The sequence below is a fragment of the Triplophysa dalaica genome, chromosome 9 (assembly GCF_015846415.1).
Source record: "Triplophysa dalaica isolate WHDGS20190420 chromosome 9, ASM1584641v1, whole genome shotgun sequence".
Lineage (NCBI taxonomy): Eukaryota > Metazoa > Chordata > Actinopteri > Cypriniformes > Nemacheilidae > Triplophysa > Triplophysa dalaica.
This window is the reverse complement of record NC_079550.1, coordinates 20,551,543-20,569,393: the sequence shown is the minus strand read 5'-3', so window position 1 is coordinate 20,569,393 and position 17,851 is coordinate 20,551,543. Positions and strand designations below refer to the sequence as shown.

The following is a 17,851-nucleotide window of genomic DNA, read 5'->3' as shown; positions in this document are numbered from 1 at the left end:
ACATCCCCCTCAACTCCTGCTTTGGGTTTTTGAAGACCTCTGACACATTTCAAAAGGGAATCTACGTGATCACATAAACCTACTTCGTCTTTAAATGGGTTTTGAGGAACAATCTTGTAACATGTCTGGGAACATGTCTTCGAACATGTCCGTGAACTCGTCCAACATCGCCTGCAAAGATGAATGGACGAACCGGCATGTGGTGTCAGCTGTCGTCTATGGACTGGTGTTGGTCGTGGGTCTGCCTCTCAACGGCGTGTCCCTGTGGATCCTGTTGCGCAGACACGGGCTCCGGTCATCTAGCGCGGTTCTCATGATCAACCTCGCCGTGTCCGACCTTCTGCTCGCGGTCTCTCTTCCGCTGCGCATCTACTTTTACGCAACGCTCGATTGGCCGTTCGGATTGGGTACGTGCACCGCGGCAATCATGCTGTTTCGGATCAACTTCAGGACCAGCTGCGTTTTCATAACTTTGATCAGTTTGGACCGCTTTTTCGCCCTGGTTTTCCCGTTGCGCACCCGGTGTCTGCGCACCTCCGCTTTCGCATCCAAGTGCTGCGTTCTGGTGTGGATCTTATTAACACTCCTTAGCATTCCGAATATTGTAAATCACTATAACGCATTGAAAAGCTCTATCTGTGGTTCCGATGTAAAAATAAGTTGTTTTGAGTCTCGAGATGTTGTAAAGGGCTCAAAGGTAGCTGCGCTCAGTCAGGCTATATTTTTGTTAATACTCTTTATGGTCAATTTCGTATGTACGGCAATGGTCATACGCGCACTGAAGAAACGTCCAAGTGGAGACGAGACAAAAGTGAACAACAAAATGAACGTGATACTCATCTTTGCAGTTAACATGTTGGTATTCATTGTATTTTTCATGCCATTTGCATTACAACTCATGATTTTAAACTACAATACAGAGAACGTGAATAACCAAGAACTAAGAAATAACCAAGAAATGTTACACGCACTGATCTGCCTTGCGAGCATCAACTGCTGTCTGGATCCACTCATTTATTATTTCTCTTTGGACTCATTCTGGCAGGACAAGGACAAAATTCAATGGGATGCGACCACCCAATCCATCAGCAGGTCGATGGAAAGGTCATAAGAATGAGGCTGAAGAGACGTCTGATCATAGAGACGGAATCAAACATTGGTTAAAACAATTGATGTGATTTATTATGCACTTTGGTGGTCAGAATTACAATTGAACAAGTAGATTTGAACAAAAATGTATTTGAAAGTATTTGTGGTCAAAGCGTGTTATTCACAATAACACGAATGTTAATGTACATATTATATCAGCATATCTCTGCTCTGCTCTCTAAATATAAATATCAGCTATTAAAAATAGTTTTCCATCGACCTACTGTTGATAACACTCAGACTTTGGAAAAGTGAAATAAATACTTACTTTTTACATGTATCAATTGAAGGTGTTCAGGATTTAGGTTTCTTACCTAATATCTTGGGAAGCCTAGTTTTATATCTCTTTCTCCTTTGGCTTGCTAACAATTCTTTGCTTAGCTTCTGTGGAAGAGTATTGGAAAGGTTTTACAAAAAGCATTGTACAAATACATCGAATTTAAAATGATTCAAAATGATCTATCATTGTCTTCCTCATCAGTGTTATGATTTGGATCTTATTCGCAGTGGATTTATTAAGGTGGCTTTTTGTACAAAAGAGTGAGTCACAAACCTAATAAACCTTGAGATCCAAACATGTTAAGAATTTGTTCCATGTTTGCATATCGCAAGCTCAAACTTTTTAGTGCTGTTTCATAAAACAGGAAGAGAACTGTCTTTTGTGAAAATGCTGTACATTTGAACGTGACATTACAGGCCATGAGAAGGTCAACGAGAGAAATGTGTCAGTGTATCAGTGGAAAGTTTCGTCAGTGTTAATTGCACTTCTCTTCAGCTTTCCGAAGAATTTCTAGGATTTAGAAATTAAATGCAAACTGTAATGCTGAGTCTTTTCAGAGTATATAACTCCCATGACGTAAGATTTAGCCATTTATTAAAAAAAAGAATATATCTTGTTAACAATCTTGGGTTACCAAAAGGAAGGGTGGGTGTGTGGCAAAGATGACTGCTGACATTTTACAAAGGAAATTAGTCAAGATCTAATGCAGATGTTTATCTGATGCAGGTGCACACGCTACATTTGCAAATCAGATCATTTCCAAATCATGCTCATGGACAGCTCTCATTTCCTCGTTCATATAATTTTAATTGATCGAAGTGGTCTGTCATTGCAAACTTCCTCCCGGGCCTTGCAGATGTCCGCTGGCGATTTGGAATCAAATGTTATGACGCAACCCAGTCTCATGGGAATTCGTGAAATTGTCACGAACTGTAATCTATTAATTTGTGTTCATCAACACGAAATTCCAGTTTTTTTGGTTTCACCTCATGCCACCTCATGAAACTGGCATTTTTGGTTAAATTAGCCTTTGCGGCTGTGATTTCAGGGTTTGGGGTGAGGTAAGGTGTTGGTTAGCCAACTTCAAAGTATTTGCAACTTTTGATGTCAGGATAGAAATATATAAATGTGCATACACACGCGGTCTGTGTATTGCAAAATTGTTGTGATGGTGACACGAAAAAAAAAAAGGAAATTCGTCTTGATGAACACGAATTAATAGATTACGGTATGTGTCAATGATGTGTACTCTGTGAGATAGTATAATAAAATGTGTTTAATCACTTCTAAGTATGTCCCTGATTCTCATGTTTGTGAAAATGCTGATGTTAATCGTTTGACATTTCACAAGAGAATCCACAAAAACGACATTTGTGACACACTTATTGGTTTATTTACATGTTCGCTTTACTTAACCGAACAGGATTTGTTAACTTTGATACACACACACACACATAAACAAAAAGCTTTTGAGTGTACTTTAGTCCAGGGCATGAGTCTGGCCTAAGGCTTCGTTCATATGACAATCCTCAAAAAAGCGTTTGCTCTCTTAAAAAGCATGCTGAGAAAGAGTAGAATAGAGGAAGTGTCACAGGAAGTAAGTGTAGACCAATATAGTTACATTATTGACGAAGGACTGGATACGAAATTGTGAAAGCAAGCAAAGAAATATGTAACCACAAATGTTAACCAGACGCTTTAACTGCCATTAGGATCACTTATAATATCCATGAGTAGAGATGCACCAAAATAAAACAATTCTGGACATGTTGGGCCAGAATGCCGTTTTAAAAAGAGCATCTTACCTTCAAAATGACTCATATATATGGACTTAAAGTTAAAATATTTCAAAAAATGTAAATGAAGACAAATTCTGAGATATTTTCATGAAATTTCCCGGGTTACGTCTGAGGGCTCAAATTTCGGTGCATCCCTATACATGAGATCCAACAAAATATACTGTATATGAGAGCAAAGAGGCAATTGATGGACTACAAGCAACTAGTCACACATATACTGTATGAGCATGCAGGCATACGTGAAAACACACACACATACGCACACACCCTGAGCTTAATGCCCATTTTTTTCCTCATAATTGTGAAGATGTTTTCGCACCACCAAACGAAAATGTTTGCTTGAACTTTCTCGAACAATGATGTGTATTTTTGTATGCTACAATCTGTTCGTAATTTTGTACTTTTACTTTTTTCGCTAGTGATGCAGAAACGACTTCAAGATGCTACAGTGATAAGCATTTAAGATACATCCCATTGAATGTGATTATTATTGCAAATATGCAGAAACAAAAGGTTTGGTTAACAGTTACAGAACGTTTGTAATGGACTTAAAGATTACGTCCAGAGTTACAATACAAAACGAAAGAATAAAGGAGGTTTAAAGACAAGCAGGGTAAGAGGTCAAGAGTGTGATGTTCAAAGGGGAGTGGCTACTCAGACCAACAATGTGATCTCGTCAGGAACGGGAGGGGCGAGGGACAGGCAGCCTATGGGTTCTCACAGATGACCGTCTCCACCACAAATGTGTTTTCAAAGTGACGTATGTGGTGACAGTTCTGTGCATCGCGCTTGGAGATACCTTAGAGAAGACACAACAATGTTGCACATTACAATATATTTTACATTGACTGACATAATATTTTCTGTATTTTAAAAATTGGTGATAGGAAAATATACAGTATAAATGATATAGTAATAACATATAAGAAAATACAATGGACTTACGACGGCGTGAGGTGCGACGACGGAGCCTGTACGTATCTTTACCATTACACAGACGATAAATAAACCGACCGAGCTGATGAATGTTATTAACACGGCCCGTCACAATCATCTCTTCTTGGACAATGTACGTCTGTGGGAGATAAGTACCTTTCTACAAAAAGAGAATTAGAAAGTTTGGAAATAAAAAAAGATGTATGATTCAATTTCAATACATTTACTCTACATGTAAGCATTTTATTCAATGCAGCTTTTCAGGATTTACATGCATTCCCTAGTAACTCTTGAGCATTGCAAACATCATGATATCCCAGAAAATCATGAAAATGTTTCTTTACACGCACAAAATAAGTACCTTGACGTTGACCAGAAGTTCCCAGAGGTTACGTGGGGGCATAACTACAGTGGTGTTGAGTTCAATGACGTAACACTTGTCCAAGGCGATGTCATGGTATGCCGTCAGACCCTAAACATCAATGCACACAAACACACACATGATAACGATGTTGAATGAAAGTTGATGGGTGTGTGATAAGGAAAGAGAATTATGGACGTTTGTGTTTTTACCCTGTGGAAGTCATGAATGATATTAGCAGGGTCTGTGTTGCTGAAGTCGGGCACGGGGACACTGATTTGCTCGTAATTTTCTTTCAAGTAAATCTCTACTTTCTCCTCCAGTTCCTGGGACCCTCGCAGCGGAGCAGACACAGAATCCTCATACACCACACGGCAGTGGAAGCGACTTTGATCTGGAACCTGCAAATGCATTGCATTATACAACTGCACTGACCATGTAGTATTATACATATACATAGATACATTACATTATCAGCATTAAAACCCTTAACCCATCTAGAACCCTTAACGACAGCTCACGAAGCAATAATACTGTCAAAACCAGAAGATAGAGATTAGTGTAAATCTACACTAATATGTGTCAGCGCGACAGAAAAATTGAAACCCCTTGCAGTATCACAAAGAATAAACAATGTCTTGATTTTAAGCTAGAATTTAACCACATCAACCAACAACACTGATTTTTAAATCTTTGAAAACTTGAACATTAAGAACTTGATCAAAGAAGTTAAACATAGTGCAGCACTTACTGACCTTACACTAGCACATAAAACAACAGAGTTGACTTGTCTTGAACATTTAACACTAGAACATAGGGGTGTTGACTGATTTTGAACCTAAAACTGTTATTTTTATCGAGTCATCCTTGAACTTTAAACAGTAGCACATGAAACAATAGTGTTGACTGAGCTAGAACCTACAACATAAACACATAAAACAACAGCGTTGACTGATTGAGAACATGTTACACTAGCACATAAAACAACATGGCTGACTGATCTAGAACCTCAAACATAAGCAGATAAAACAACAGTGTTGACTGATCTAGAACCTAAAACATAAGCTCATAAAACAACATGGTTGAATGATCTAGAACCTAAAACATAAGCACATAAAACAACATGGTTGAATGATCTAGAACTTGCAACATAAACACATAAAACAACAGTGTTGAGTGATCTAGAACCTACAACATAAGCACATAAAACAACAGTGTTGAGTGATCTAGAACCTACAACATAAGCACATATAACAACAGTTTTGACTGATTAAGAACATGTTACAATAGCACATAAGACAAAAGTGTTGACTGATCTAGAACCTACAACATAAGCACATAAAACAACAGTGTTGACTGACCTAGAACTCAAAACATAAGCACATAAAACAACAGTGTTGACTGATTGAGAACATGTTACACTAGCACATAAAACAACAGTGTTGACTTTACAAAAACATGTACCATTAGTATATCAAATGATAATACATTGTGATCAAGAAAATTTTACACGAGTACACAAAACAACAGTCTTCACTTATCCAGAACCGTTATTTTGGATTAGCCTGCAGGATTCATGTGCGCGCTGCAGTGCATATAGTGTTAGTGTATGTATTTGTGTTACCTGAGGAATGATGTAGTATCGGTAGATATATATTGAAGCATATATCAGACTGCAGGTAAAGACAATGAGTGCAGTTGTCAGACAGCAGAGTCCACTCAGAGATGAGCGCTTCCGTCCCACAGGCAGAACCAGTTCCTCTTCCACCTACACATACAAAGCAGTCCTGAATCCATCATTTCCTCAATAAAACATGCCAATTTCAGCATCATCACCCACACGCTGAGAAACGTGCTACAACTGGCATTACACTCACTTGTTTCCACTACAGCCAAAAATGGATTATTCAATGCTCTCGTACTACAGCGAGAAATTCTTAGATTGTTTGATGCTGATAGGCAATGACTAATGACGCCCCCAGTCTTGCAACCCATCTGGCTCATGTCCTTATCTGGCCTCCAGTTCTCACACATGCATTTTCTGGCTGAACACTGTGGCTAATTGTGACACTATCAAAACTATTTGAGCATTCCATGTCATCCTCACACGGCAACACTGGCCTTACCAATATAGTGTGAGTTGGGGGCAGGCCGCAAGACTATTGATAGACCAACTCCATGAGTATAGACACACATTTCTGAACCACTACATGTCAAACAGCTAAAGCTGACTGAAGTCATTTCACCTCAATGTAGCCGTCTGCCATTTTGTCTCTGTTGGACTTGAGTGTGCGTGAGTGTGTGTGTGTACTGCATAGAGACATAAACATGCCGCACCATCTCATCCCCATCCCAAGTCCTAAAGAGCGGGCCTTAACTTAACTGTAACAATTGATGCAATAAAATGATATTATTGTGATATATATAGTATGCATATCATATACCAACATCAATTTTGTTAATTAAACCTCAACATCACGTTCATATCTCCCACAATCATGAATAAACAAATATAAACAAGTATTAAAATATGACAGCACATATACAAATATTGGGTACATGCCGGGATAAATCTCACATTTAAAAATGACTATTATTGTTATTTTCATTGTGATATGATGCGGTCTGGATGCAGGTGCAGCAGTGTCTGCATCCCCTTGTTATGAAACCCAAAAGCAACATTTCAATGCAATACAGCTACAAATATACAAATAATCCAACAGCCTAACGTAAACATGTATGCATATGAGGCAATGTAGATAAAATCAACCAACAAAAGGATGTGGTGTATTTTTTATGTCGTTTTTTCCGTGCAATCTTTTTAATCTTATTTCTTTCAACCCGCAGTTGTTGTGCGTCATTTGTTATAAAAGCGTGACTTACATGCGGTGAGTTTGCGGGATGCGGGATGAACATTTGCGTCTTGTCTCCATCTCTCTCGTCTTTTTGTCCTGTGATGGGTTGAAAGCTGATCTTCACCATATTGACGGGAAATAAACAGAGCCTTTCTGTACGTGGATCCCTTTGTTTAACGTTGACTTTTTGGCCGTATGTTTGCAGTTTGTTACAATGCGTCGGAATAAGAAGCTATTTATATATATTTACATAAAAATGGCTCTTAAAGTCACAGTGGAAGCGACGCTGGGATGATGCGCGCCACCCGGAATGATGAAGCGCGCTCACGTCATCTAACTACAGCGTTTAATGTTAACCCCTAAATAAGATTGTTCATGGGTTTAATATCGTAAAAATGTTGAAAATGTGTTTTTGACGGAATGTAATGAGAGTTTTATTATGAATATCATGAAACATATTCAGATAATGGTAAATTAAATTTGCATTTTTTTATAAATTAAATGATTTAAATATTATTCAACTATTTGTGTTTGAAAAAAAAAGAAATTGCCTATAAACAAGCCATAAAATCCTTAAATAAAATCTGAAATGCTTTTTCTTTTTGAAGTTGATTTGGATAAAAGCATCTGCTAAATGAATAAATTATTTTCAATTTTTCTGAATTGATTATGTGTGGATGTGCACAGGTAAAAATAAAAAGCTAAACTCTCTTAAAAATAAAGGTGCTTTTAAGGTTCTTCACAGCGATGCAAAGGGCTCTTCTATGGCAATAAAGAAACATTATTTTAGATAGTGTACCAACAATATTTCTCCCAAATTGTAATTACAAATGCAGAAAATAAAAAGATGCTCTACATTTCTTTGACCTCAAATACTGCAAGTTCGTATTTACTTTAAAGCAATATTACAGTTAGATTTGTATAATGTAGGAATTTAGAAAAGTTAAAAAGTGTAATAACTTAGATTTTTTTTAATCACAGTTTCAAGTGTCTAGTTATGCTATCAGTCTATTACATTAATGTGCAATGACTCCTGAGGTTTGATATGGTTGAAATTCAATAGACACTGGACTAAAATGGCCACAAAACATCTACAAATTTTGATTTGAAATGTAAATTTGGAATGCTCTCTTAATTTTATCACATAGTATTACTATTGTACCATTGTCCTTTCCTCTTTAAAGAACAACAAACAGGCAAAATATGTATTTATTTCAAACTTTATTTCCAGCTGTTAATCTGACTACTGATTGACAATTTCAATAAAATCCCACCGTTTCCATGCCCAGCGCCCACAGCTATTACTCGGGCTGGACCTCCATACATTGGGTTGGACTGTTGAATTGAACAGACCCGGGGCCTGTTAGAGAGGACCATGCGTAACCTAAGGCTTTAAAATATAAACATGCACTAATATGCAAGTTAAATGTTCTACTCTCAGAAATCTTAATGCTCTTGGTTATTAACCAGACATAAATGATGACCATAACCGGTTAGTCCACATGAAATCTATTGTTTAGCCCAAATCACAGATACGGGTTTATTATTGTGATTTGCTAGTCACCATAGAGATATGCTGAGATTATAGTACAGAATCATTACGCTTCTTTGTTTCTCATAAGTCACCGCCGACTTAAAATATAGACACACCAATGCCATTTAACTTTGACCAGTATTGTAAACTTTCTGTAGAACTGGTTTTATTAGACTCCGGCCAAAGTTCTGCATTGCATGTAAAACAAGCTAACGTTACATTATGTTTTGAGTCCTTTCACGGGTGTGTTTGAAGTATTTATGGCCACTGGTCATGTGAGAAACAGCAGTAATGCAAAGGAAGCTTGAAAATGATTAACCAAAAAAGTGTCTCTTTTGTGTCATATCTGAGACATTCAGGTTGATTTAAATAAATGACAACTGTCAATATAACGTAGACAGTACCGAGTTCTTAACTAATAACAGCTAAATGAAAATGTTGACTGAGGATGTGCTCGCTCAATAAGCACTAGTAAGGGCTTGAGTTGCTCCCTAGCATCTATTCAAAACAGATAATTTTGCCTCTAATAATGTCTCACCTTGAATAAGTTATTCCCCAAATACATATTAAAGGAAATAAACACACGCGGGTGAATCTCACAAAACTTGTCCAGGTCAAGTTTTACCACTTCACGGGATTAATATGGCATAATATGTTACATAAGACCAATTGAATGTTACTTGAGAACATGTTGTTTTTATAAATACAGAGCCACTAAATTCACCACTAGTGATGAGAATAGTGGCATAAAACTAGAATGACCGAAAAGTAAAACAGGACAAATTATGGAAAGAATTATAAATGTGGAAATATGCTTAAAACACAAATTGCAATGCATACAAAATGAATATTCTCTCATTATTTGCATGCGCTCTTGTCATTTCAAACCTGTATGACTTTCTATCTTCTAAGGAACACAAAAGGAGATATATTGAAGAATGTTCGTAAAAGGGAAAACTGTCGGTCCCGATTGACTTTGGTTTTGTGTACATACAATAGAAGTCAATGGGGCCCGACGTTTTTTTGGGTTAACAAAATTATAAGTATCTTAAGCATCATTTCAAAAGAAAATCACACTGTTTAAAATGACAACAGGGTGAGAACCTGACAGAATTTTAATTTTGAAGGTAAACTATTTCTTTCCTAGTTTATATAAAATTATATTTATCATCTTTTAATTTTGGGGTTAAACATGACCTGGACATGGTTTTGTGAGATTCTCAAATCATCGAGACACGGCAAGTTAATGATCTATTGATCATGCAGTCTTACTAAATGCTTGGAACAAGTTTAGTTAAAATGTATGACTTGAGGTGAGAACCACAGAAAACTTACCGTAAGTTAGCTTACTGTATATGACATTCACACGAAACAGCCATTAGAGATAGAGAAAGCAAGAATACAGTACGAATAAAAGTCAACAGCATAACCACATATACTAATCATGAACCAAAACATTAATTCAAAAACCGGTTTCAAAAATACTTTCAGACCTTGAGATGTGCGTGCATGAAGTCTACTAAAGAGAAAATGGACAAACTTATGTGCGCGTTCACCTAGTCGCCAGCTTCTAATATGAAAAATGAATATCTCTCTCTCACAAACACATAATTGTGCAAAACATCACGTATGCACCACATGTAAAGTGCTTTTGCATGTCAAATTCTTTGAATTCATTAATATCCCAACTTCTTTCACATATTACGTGTTAATTAGCATACAGAGACATCTGAGTGCGTTTGTGTGCAAGGTACAAACCCTCCACTGTGCAATAATAACGCAGCAGCATCTACAACCGCCTGTTCTATTCATTCGCTTGCTTTTTTTTAAACGTGAGAATAAAATTGTTGGGGAGCGGTTGTATGTCCAGCGAAGCAAGACATCTCATTTTTCACTTGTCTGGCTAAAGCGCTGTTTACCGCTTTCTGCAAAACACAAATCTGTTCAAACATGCCCTGTGCTGCGGCCACTTTACATCCCCGAGAGCCAAACATTGTCCAGACGTTGCCTAGACGTTCTCTACGCTTTGGAAAAGGTTTCTTATGTTTCTCAGGCATCCTGCGGGTTGGGCTTTTTGAGGTCGCGGATCTGTTTGATTAAGTAGGTCTTCTCGTCGGTGAATTGCTCGTCGTCGGTGCGGTCGTTCTGGAACTTGCCGAGGAACTCGATGAGTTTGGTCTGGTTCTTCAGCAGGATGTCCAGGATCGGCTGGGTCTTGTTCGGGTTGGCCACAAACACCTGAACGAATAGAATCAAACCACTTAGTAAAGTGAAACTTGAGATGGGAGACACATTTTCATGTTTGAGTCCATGTTTTGGCTATAACTGTTAACAATGTGTTAAAAACCTTAAAAACGTGAAAGGCCTCAAACTGGATGTTGCGGCTCTTGTCTCTCAGTAGATTCATCATGAGTTTTAGGTTCTCTGGTTTGCTTATGTACTTCGTCATTATGGAAAAGTTGTGCCTGTCCAGAAGCAACTCTCCCAACAGCTGAGGTACAAAATACAACAAAGAAGATGACAACAAAGAAATGACAACCAACACAACAATTCTGCTTACACATCCCAAGAGTCAAAACCACTTAGTTTGTTTTTATACATTGTGGGAACTTTCCGTAATAATTTTTACTGTAAGGACTATACAGTATATTCTATTGCCCAAAACCATCACAAAAAATGTTTTAGCATTTTCAAATAAACATTAATTAGTTTCTTTAATAATCCATTTGAATGGAGGGGACCGATGGCCTGTGTCTAACACAATGCATGTATTTAAGACTTTTACTATCATTGTGGGGACATTTAAACCACACAACGCATAAAGAACACAAAAATATGCGCAAATAAACAAAAATAATGCCATAAATACACAAAATCAGCCTGTTGCTCACCTTTAGCGACTGCCTCTTGGTGACATAGTTTTCTGAGTGAAGAAGTTTCTCATATTCACTAAAGAACTGAAGACCAAATACAGAACGATATGAGAAAACACAGTAAAAAAACAGTGAATTTCGGAGTAAATGATACCTATAGATGCACAAAAATGATATCAGTTATAGAAATGACTGTGCAACGTGATCTGTGGGGTAAGATGTAGATGTTTTGTTATCTAATGCAATGCCATTAATTCTTTGTGGCGCAACCTCAATTTATCACTTTTAGTTCTTCTATACGAAATTGAGTCAGAACAACACAATGAGTTCTGATAGGAAACAGAGTTAATGACAGAAGATCCGGTGACTCACTCTGTCATAGTGCTGCTCCAAAAATTCTGCGCTGAGCAGTTTGTGTCTAGTCAACAAATCCTGAGAGATAAAACAAACCGGATATGTCAGACATAACAATGACACGGTTAAAAAAAACATACATATATAGAATAATTAGATTGTAAACAAATATCTGTTTGTACTCACTTTAAAAGTGGCGAATGCATCTGAGGCGATGTCGAAGGTGGACATCTCTACGTATCTAAAGAAGTCGTAGAACTGATCCGAGCACAGGGTGATCTTGGCTAGCGGCTCGTGCCGTATGCATTCTCTCAACATGATCCCGCAGTTCAGAGCGATATCGGGAGACTCGTAACTACAGGAGAACAGCGACAGGAAGAGATCTCAGCAACTGAACTTTAAGACACCATCTTATAGGGAAAGTTAAAGATAGATAGATTAAGAGCGCAAGTCTTATAGTTCTGAAATGACTATGGGTGAGTTTTTTATGACAGATTTTTCCTCTTTCAGTGAACTATCCCTTTAAGCTCATCACGCTGATTAGATTATACGACCCATAAAGCTAAATCATAAGATCTTAATCTTAAACACTATCTGTGATCAAAACGTTCCTCTACAACTCACAAATGTGCAAAACAAGGTATTGTGTCATTTTAGAAAAGCAATGTATAGTTCAGATTTCAAGGTTCATGTAAATGTGATCTTATGTTCAAAACATATATTTTTGATCTTAGATTTGATCTAAACGCCAGCATAGGTATAAAAGAGGAAAATACTCAACCGTATGACAAACGTTGAGGTTAGATGGAAATTGCTGAATAAAAGGAATAATTTAACAATGCAAGAAAATGCAAATATGTGACCCTGGACAACAAAGTCAGTATTAAGTAGCACGGGAACATTTTAAGTAATTGCCAAAAATACAGGGTATGGGTAAAAATGACCGATTTGCTTTTATGCCTAAAATCATTAGGATTTTAAGTAAAGATCATGTTCCATGAAGATATTCATGTTATAAATTTCCTACCGTAAATGTATAAAAATCTTTATTTTGGTGAGTGGATGGCCTGCTACATTGACCCTGATTAACAACTTCAAAGGCGATTTTCTCAATATTTAGTTTTATAGTGTCAGATAGTAGATAGCCAGATAGTGTCCTATCCTAACAAACCATATATCAATAGGAAGCTTATTTCTTCAGCTTTCAGATGATGTAAAAATCTCAATTTCAAAAAATTGACCCTTAAGACTGGTTTTGTCGTCCAGGGTCACATATATGTAAGTGTTAGTCTCACCCTCTTAGCAGCATGAAGAGTATGTTCTGTTGAGTGCACATATATTCTACAGTAGGTGTCCGCGTACCGATCTGACGCCTCAGAATGTTGTTAAAGATCTGCGCTACGTCTTTCTTGCCCTACAAAAACACAATTACATGCAGAATAGTTACCGAAGAAGCACACGAGAGCACTGACAAATACGCATGAATGTTTCCTTTAGCAAAAATTAAAGAGATAAAAGAGAAATTCCGTCTAGGGATCTTTAAAGCCCCTGATAACATCATTTGATATGAATAAATGATCCAAACACAAGTGGAGACAAACATTTATCTAAGAATACATATTAAATAGGAGCAGGTTAATTCTGCTAATGTTTTTGCGTTTACACAGATTTTTGGAGAATGTTATTATATGTGGAATATATTGTGCAGAATATATTTATTCATGGTAAAACAAATTCAAGTAAATAAATAAAAATGGTGTCATCATTTACTGGCTCACATAAATCCACAGTATCTTTCTTTTTACATTTTTAGTATTGTGTTTTTCAGGGGTTTTGTTTACAACGTGGACTGTGACCGTCTCATTTTAAGCTTTTAAGAACACATAAACATTAAAATATCGTCATGTGACTCAAGTTGTACATTTCAAGTGTCCTCACAAATCTATTTAGCAATAATGAAATATAGTTTTCTTTGTTTTCACAAAAGAAATGCATGGTTTGCATGCCTTTGGGACACTTGAAATATACATCACATGGAGTCCCATGGAGTTGTTTTATAATATAGTGTCCATACTTTAAAAAAATCTTCTTTTTTTGTTATAACGAAAAAACATTTTTGAGTAAACTAAGCACAATTGAAAGAGTACAACCCTTTGGTGTCAAAGTGTCGCATCACTGACTACAACATCCGCTTGTGCTTGGATCTCTTGACGTGGTTATTAATACATGGGCCGAGTTGAATATACTTAACGTCATAAGAACTAGTCTCACTGACTAGCAATCATTTAAGACCAATCAGTCTTACTTTTCAGATTTCAATTAGACCAATCTTTCTTTTTATGTAACTGACCTTAAGAAGTCATGACCAGTCTTGAAGCAAATATGTGGATGACTAACTTGTAAGACTAGTCTAAGTAGTTTATGCAACCGCCCCTGGACTTTGTTAGCGAGCACATGCACACACCTCAAAGTCAATGAGCTGCAGATCTGCAACTAGGATGCTGAGCAAACCGCTGTTGTACAGTTCCTGAGCGAGCTGAGCCACAGCTTCAGTCTGCGGCTCCTTCTCATTAGTGCCGTAAAGAATATCCTTCATGGCCAGAAGACATTTTGATACCTCTTCAGACGCCTGCCATCACAAATACCAACACATCACTTTTATTAATGTCTGTGGGTGATTAAATGAAATAAAAATTAGCTGTATAATCCCGAACAACACATCACAGACACGTGTGTGCGGTACCTTCTCAGCCTTCTTGTCCGAGATGTCCCGCTTCTCCAGAACGGTGATGTTGTCCTTTAGATTCTTCACGATGTCCACTGGACCTTTGTAGATCGTCTTGTTGGGGAAATGGAACGGCATGGTGATGTTTAACCAGGGCAAACAGGTAAAAAAAGAGGACACCTGTGAAATTGAACACACAACAGATAGAAGAGATTGAGACTAAATAAAGAAAAAAATGAACAAACAAAACAAACAAATACATTAGATGTCACAAAAACAATGAAACAATCAAATCTACAAAATACAAACAAACCAAGTGTATTGAGAATGAATTAATGACAGAACGAATAAGTAAATAATAAGTTCATTATACAAGAAACTAACGAAAAACAGTGAAAACCGAGAAGGAAGACGGAAGTGAGCGTTAGCTGATAAAGTCACACATTGCCATCTGGAACTCCGATCTAACAGTTAACAAAAGTAAAACTCACCTCAACGACTGACTCCAAACACACTGATCAAACCCGACACCGTTCAACAATCAACCTCGCCCAAAGTACACGCTGTCAGACGTGTCTGAATTATGGCAATATATGACTGACCCTTGACCCATTGCTCAAGAATAGAAACTGGGTGGAGGCTGAGCCGTCATTTATTCACCCTCATGTCATTCAAAATCTGTGTATGACTCTTTCATCTGTGGAACATAAAACGAGAAATTTTGAGAAACGTAAGTGGTTTTGTGTCCAAACAGTGGAAGTCAGTGGGGGCTCGATTACCAACATTCTTCCAAATACCTTCTTTTGTGTTCTGCAGAAGCAAGAAACTCACACAGGTTTGGAATGACATAAGAACTTTCATTTTTGGGCCAATTCTCTTTATAACAACTACATAAAAAAAAGCAATTGCATATGCATCAACACTCATAGACACGTTCAGGTGACTCTAAAGCTGTAAACCACAAACGCAAAATAGACTTTCACAAAGCAGGAAATGTGCAGCAAAAACCTCTTCGGCGAATATTGCTTTGACTTCCTCTATAAAACACACGGCAGTAAAACCAAGCGAAACGTAAACATGACAGGTGTTGTCAAGCATCAAGCCTGTAAAATAATCAACTGACACGAAAAGACCTGATCCTTCCAAAGCTCCTCCCATAAACACACAATAACACATTTCCTCATGACAAGGGATTTGAATTTACAGTCATTCAAGTCCGCGCCTGAGGCCACATATTTACTTTAAAACATTAGACGGAGTGTTATGAACACCTGGTGGAAGCTTATGAGAAATGACACACAAATATCCATCTATGGCAATAATATATAGCCACTGCAGTACGACACATGCGCCCATGCAACGGCTTTTGGGATGCGTGCGTCATAGCACCATACGTCCAAGCAGGTTAATCTCCACGCTCTTCAATGCAGCCAAATCCATAACATGGTGATCACACTCTACATGAACCCAACGGGAATCTCAAACCATACAAATACTACAGCTCACTGCATAGCCTGTTGAGATACATGCAAATGTATGATAACACCGCATCGCCAGCAATATCATGCAGCACTGACGTGTATTGACTACATGAAACCTTTGAGCTCAATGCATCGAATACAGTCCATGTTTACGTAATAGTTTAATGTTATAACTTTCAAAAATAAAAATGTTTGGTTTAATGAGCAGGACTATTTCACTAGTTATGGCAAAAGGTTAAAAGTGACCAAATAGGTTGAATTATTCACTATCTGTCGCTTGTTTCATGCACACAATATTATTCAGACTCACACATTTCACCGTATGGTGTGCAAGAGAAAGGTGTGAATTAAAACATGTTGGCAAACATCCCACAAACCACAGACACAAATCTGTAACATGAATGCTTCTGTTCTGACTTAATGCATTTGATGTCATTTATCACAACATGATCAACACAGCAAATGTGCAGATGACAATAAAATGACATTTGTGCAGTAAAAATATCATCACACTTTAAAATCCGCACATTGTGTTACTTGAAGATAAACCTCAGACCGAGTCTCACAAAGTTGTATTTTCTGTGATGGGCGGTACTGCGTCAAGATTTATGCAAATCAGACGACGTTGGTAACTGTATTATGCAGTTAGTCCGCACGTCTCGTGATATTAACCTAAAGATTTTATCAAAGTGCGAGAAAAGACTGAACCATTAAACACCGCTTTTAGATATGGACGTATGACAACTCCAAAATAATGCTGAACGATCATAAGTACCCAAACTGCGGTCGTGTCTAGGCAACGTTAACGTTCTTTAGGTAGTAAGTAATGTACGTTTGGTCATACAGAGAACACAATCAAATGCGATGTACTACTGCAATCTTCTCATGCAAACAGAAATGCACATCCAAGCCTGCATACGTATATAAACCATGCAACTGCGGTTTGAGTTTCATCTGATAGGCCACTGCATGCACTTTAAATACCAACCTGATGAGCAACCAACAAGTGGAAATAAACAACTTCACACCTTTTCGGGGTTTGCCTCGGTCTTTTCTTAAGAAGAAGGGTGTTAATCCTGGTGTTAAGCGCTTCGGAGTCTTATTGCATTGCTGCGGACACCCGTTTGTATGCATTCAGACTACAGTCACCGCTGCACCAACTTGAACTTCCGCAACACAACCGACAGTGCAATTTCAAATTAAAAGCCTCGGGACATCCAAAGTACGAGGCTACACACGGGCACATTTTAACACAATTATTTGAAAATACTAAAGTCTCCATAAATTATGATCTTTTTGCGATACAATGCGTAAAGCTCTAAATTGACATTCTATATTAACATATATAAATATCAAGTTATTAATTACTAACAATAGATGAATGCATAAAACGACAGAATTATATTGAAAGATTCGTACACTTTTTTTCTTAAATCTCATTTTAATTGTGGTTTTGAAATACAAAGAGCCAAACGCACATTTACTTGGATTTATTTGGCAGACG

General features: G+C 37.5%; 3 protein-coding genes across 4 annotated transcripts; 1 reads left to right on the top strand and 2 right to left on the bottom strand.

The window, feature by feature from the left end:
• The first annotated feature begins 13 nt into the window (after positions 1-13).
• lpar5b (lysophosphatidic acid receptor 5b) lies at positions 14-2,712 on the top strand. The gene has a single exon (XM_056757586.1). The coding sequence runs from the start codon at positions 95-97 to the stop codon at positions 1,109-1,111; it is 1,017 nt and encodes a 338-aa protein (XP_056613564.1). The 5' UTR covers positions 14-94; the 3' UTR covers positions 1,112-2,712.
• An 87-nt stretch (positions 2,713-2,799) lies between these two features.
• itm2ca (integral membrane protein 2Ca) lies at positions 2,800-7,698 on the bottom strand. Its single transcript, XM_056757587.1, has 6 exons — positions 7,409-7,698; positions 6,150-6,293; positions 4,738-4,926; positions 4,526-4,636; positions 4,174-4,324; positions 2,800-4,027 (listed from the first exon to the last, which is right to left on the bottom strand). Exons 1-6 carry the CDS (start codon positions 7,505-7,507, stop codon positions 3,936-3,938), a joined length of 786 nt encoding a protein of 261 aa, XP_056613565.1. The 5' UTR covers positions 7,508-7,698; the 3' UTR covers positions 2,800-3,935.
• An 886-nt stretch (positions 7,699-8,584) lies between these two features.
• On the bottom strand, positions 8,585-17,508 carry cab39 (calcium binding protein 39). Of its 2 annotated transcripts, none has more exons than XM_056757638.1 (9): positions 17,336-17,508; positions 14,885-15,046; positions 14,606-14,770; positions 13,437-13,555; positions 12,328-12,496; positions 12,160-12,219; positions 11,806-11,871; positions 11,262-11,405; positions 8,585-11,152 (listed from the first exon to the last, which is right to left on the bottom strand). In XM_056757638.1, the coding sequence occupies exons 2-9, from the start codon at positions 15,002-15,004 to the stop codon at positions 10,964-10,966; spliced, it is 1,032 nt and encodes a 343-aa protein (XP_056613616.1). In that variant the 5' UTR covers positions 15,005-15,046; positions 17,336-17,508; the 3' UTR covers positions 8,585-10,963. The 2 variants fall into 2 exon arrangements, with proteins under 2 accessions (XP_056613616.1, XP_056613615.1); XM_056757637.1 differs by having other exon boundaries at positions 17,376-17,508.
• Between the last annotated feature and the right edge of the window lie 343 nt (positions 17,509-17,851).

Excerpts from the sequence above, each read along its gene's own strand:
- lpar5b (XM_056757586.1), top strand. The coding sequence starts at position 95 with ATGGGTTTTGAGGAACAATCTTGTAACATGTCTGGGAACATGTCTTCG.
- cab39 (XM_056757638.1), bottom strand. The coding sequence starts at position 15,004 with ATGCCGTTCCATTTCCCCAACAAGACGATCTACAAAGGTCCAGTGGAC. Across the intron at positions 12,220-12,327 it reads ATGCATTCGCCACTTTTAAA|GATTTGTTGACTAGACACAA; the intron begins GTGAGTACAAAC and ends TTTATCTCTCAG. Across the intron at positions 11,153-11,261 it reads AGGCCTTTCACGTTTTTAAG|GTGTTTGTGGCCAACCCGAA; the intron begins GTTTTTAACACA and ends CTATTCGTTCAG.
- itm2ca (XM_056757587.1), bottom strand. The coding sequence starts at position 7,507 with ATGGTGAAGATCAGCTTTCAACCCATCACAGGACAAAAAGACGAGAGA. Across the intron at positions 4,927-6,149 it reads GATACTACATCATTCCTCAG|GTTCCAGATCAAAGTCGCTT; the intron begins GTAACACAAATA and ends ATGCATTTGCAG. Across the intron at positions 4,325-4,525 it reads AACTTCTGGTCAACGTCAAG|AAAGGTACTTATCTCCCACA; the intron begins GTACTTATTTTG and ends CTCTTTTTGTAG.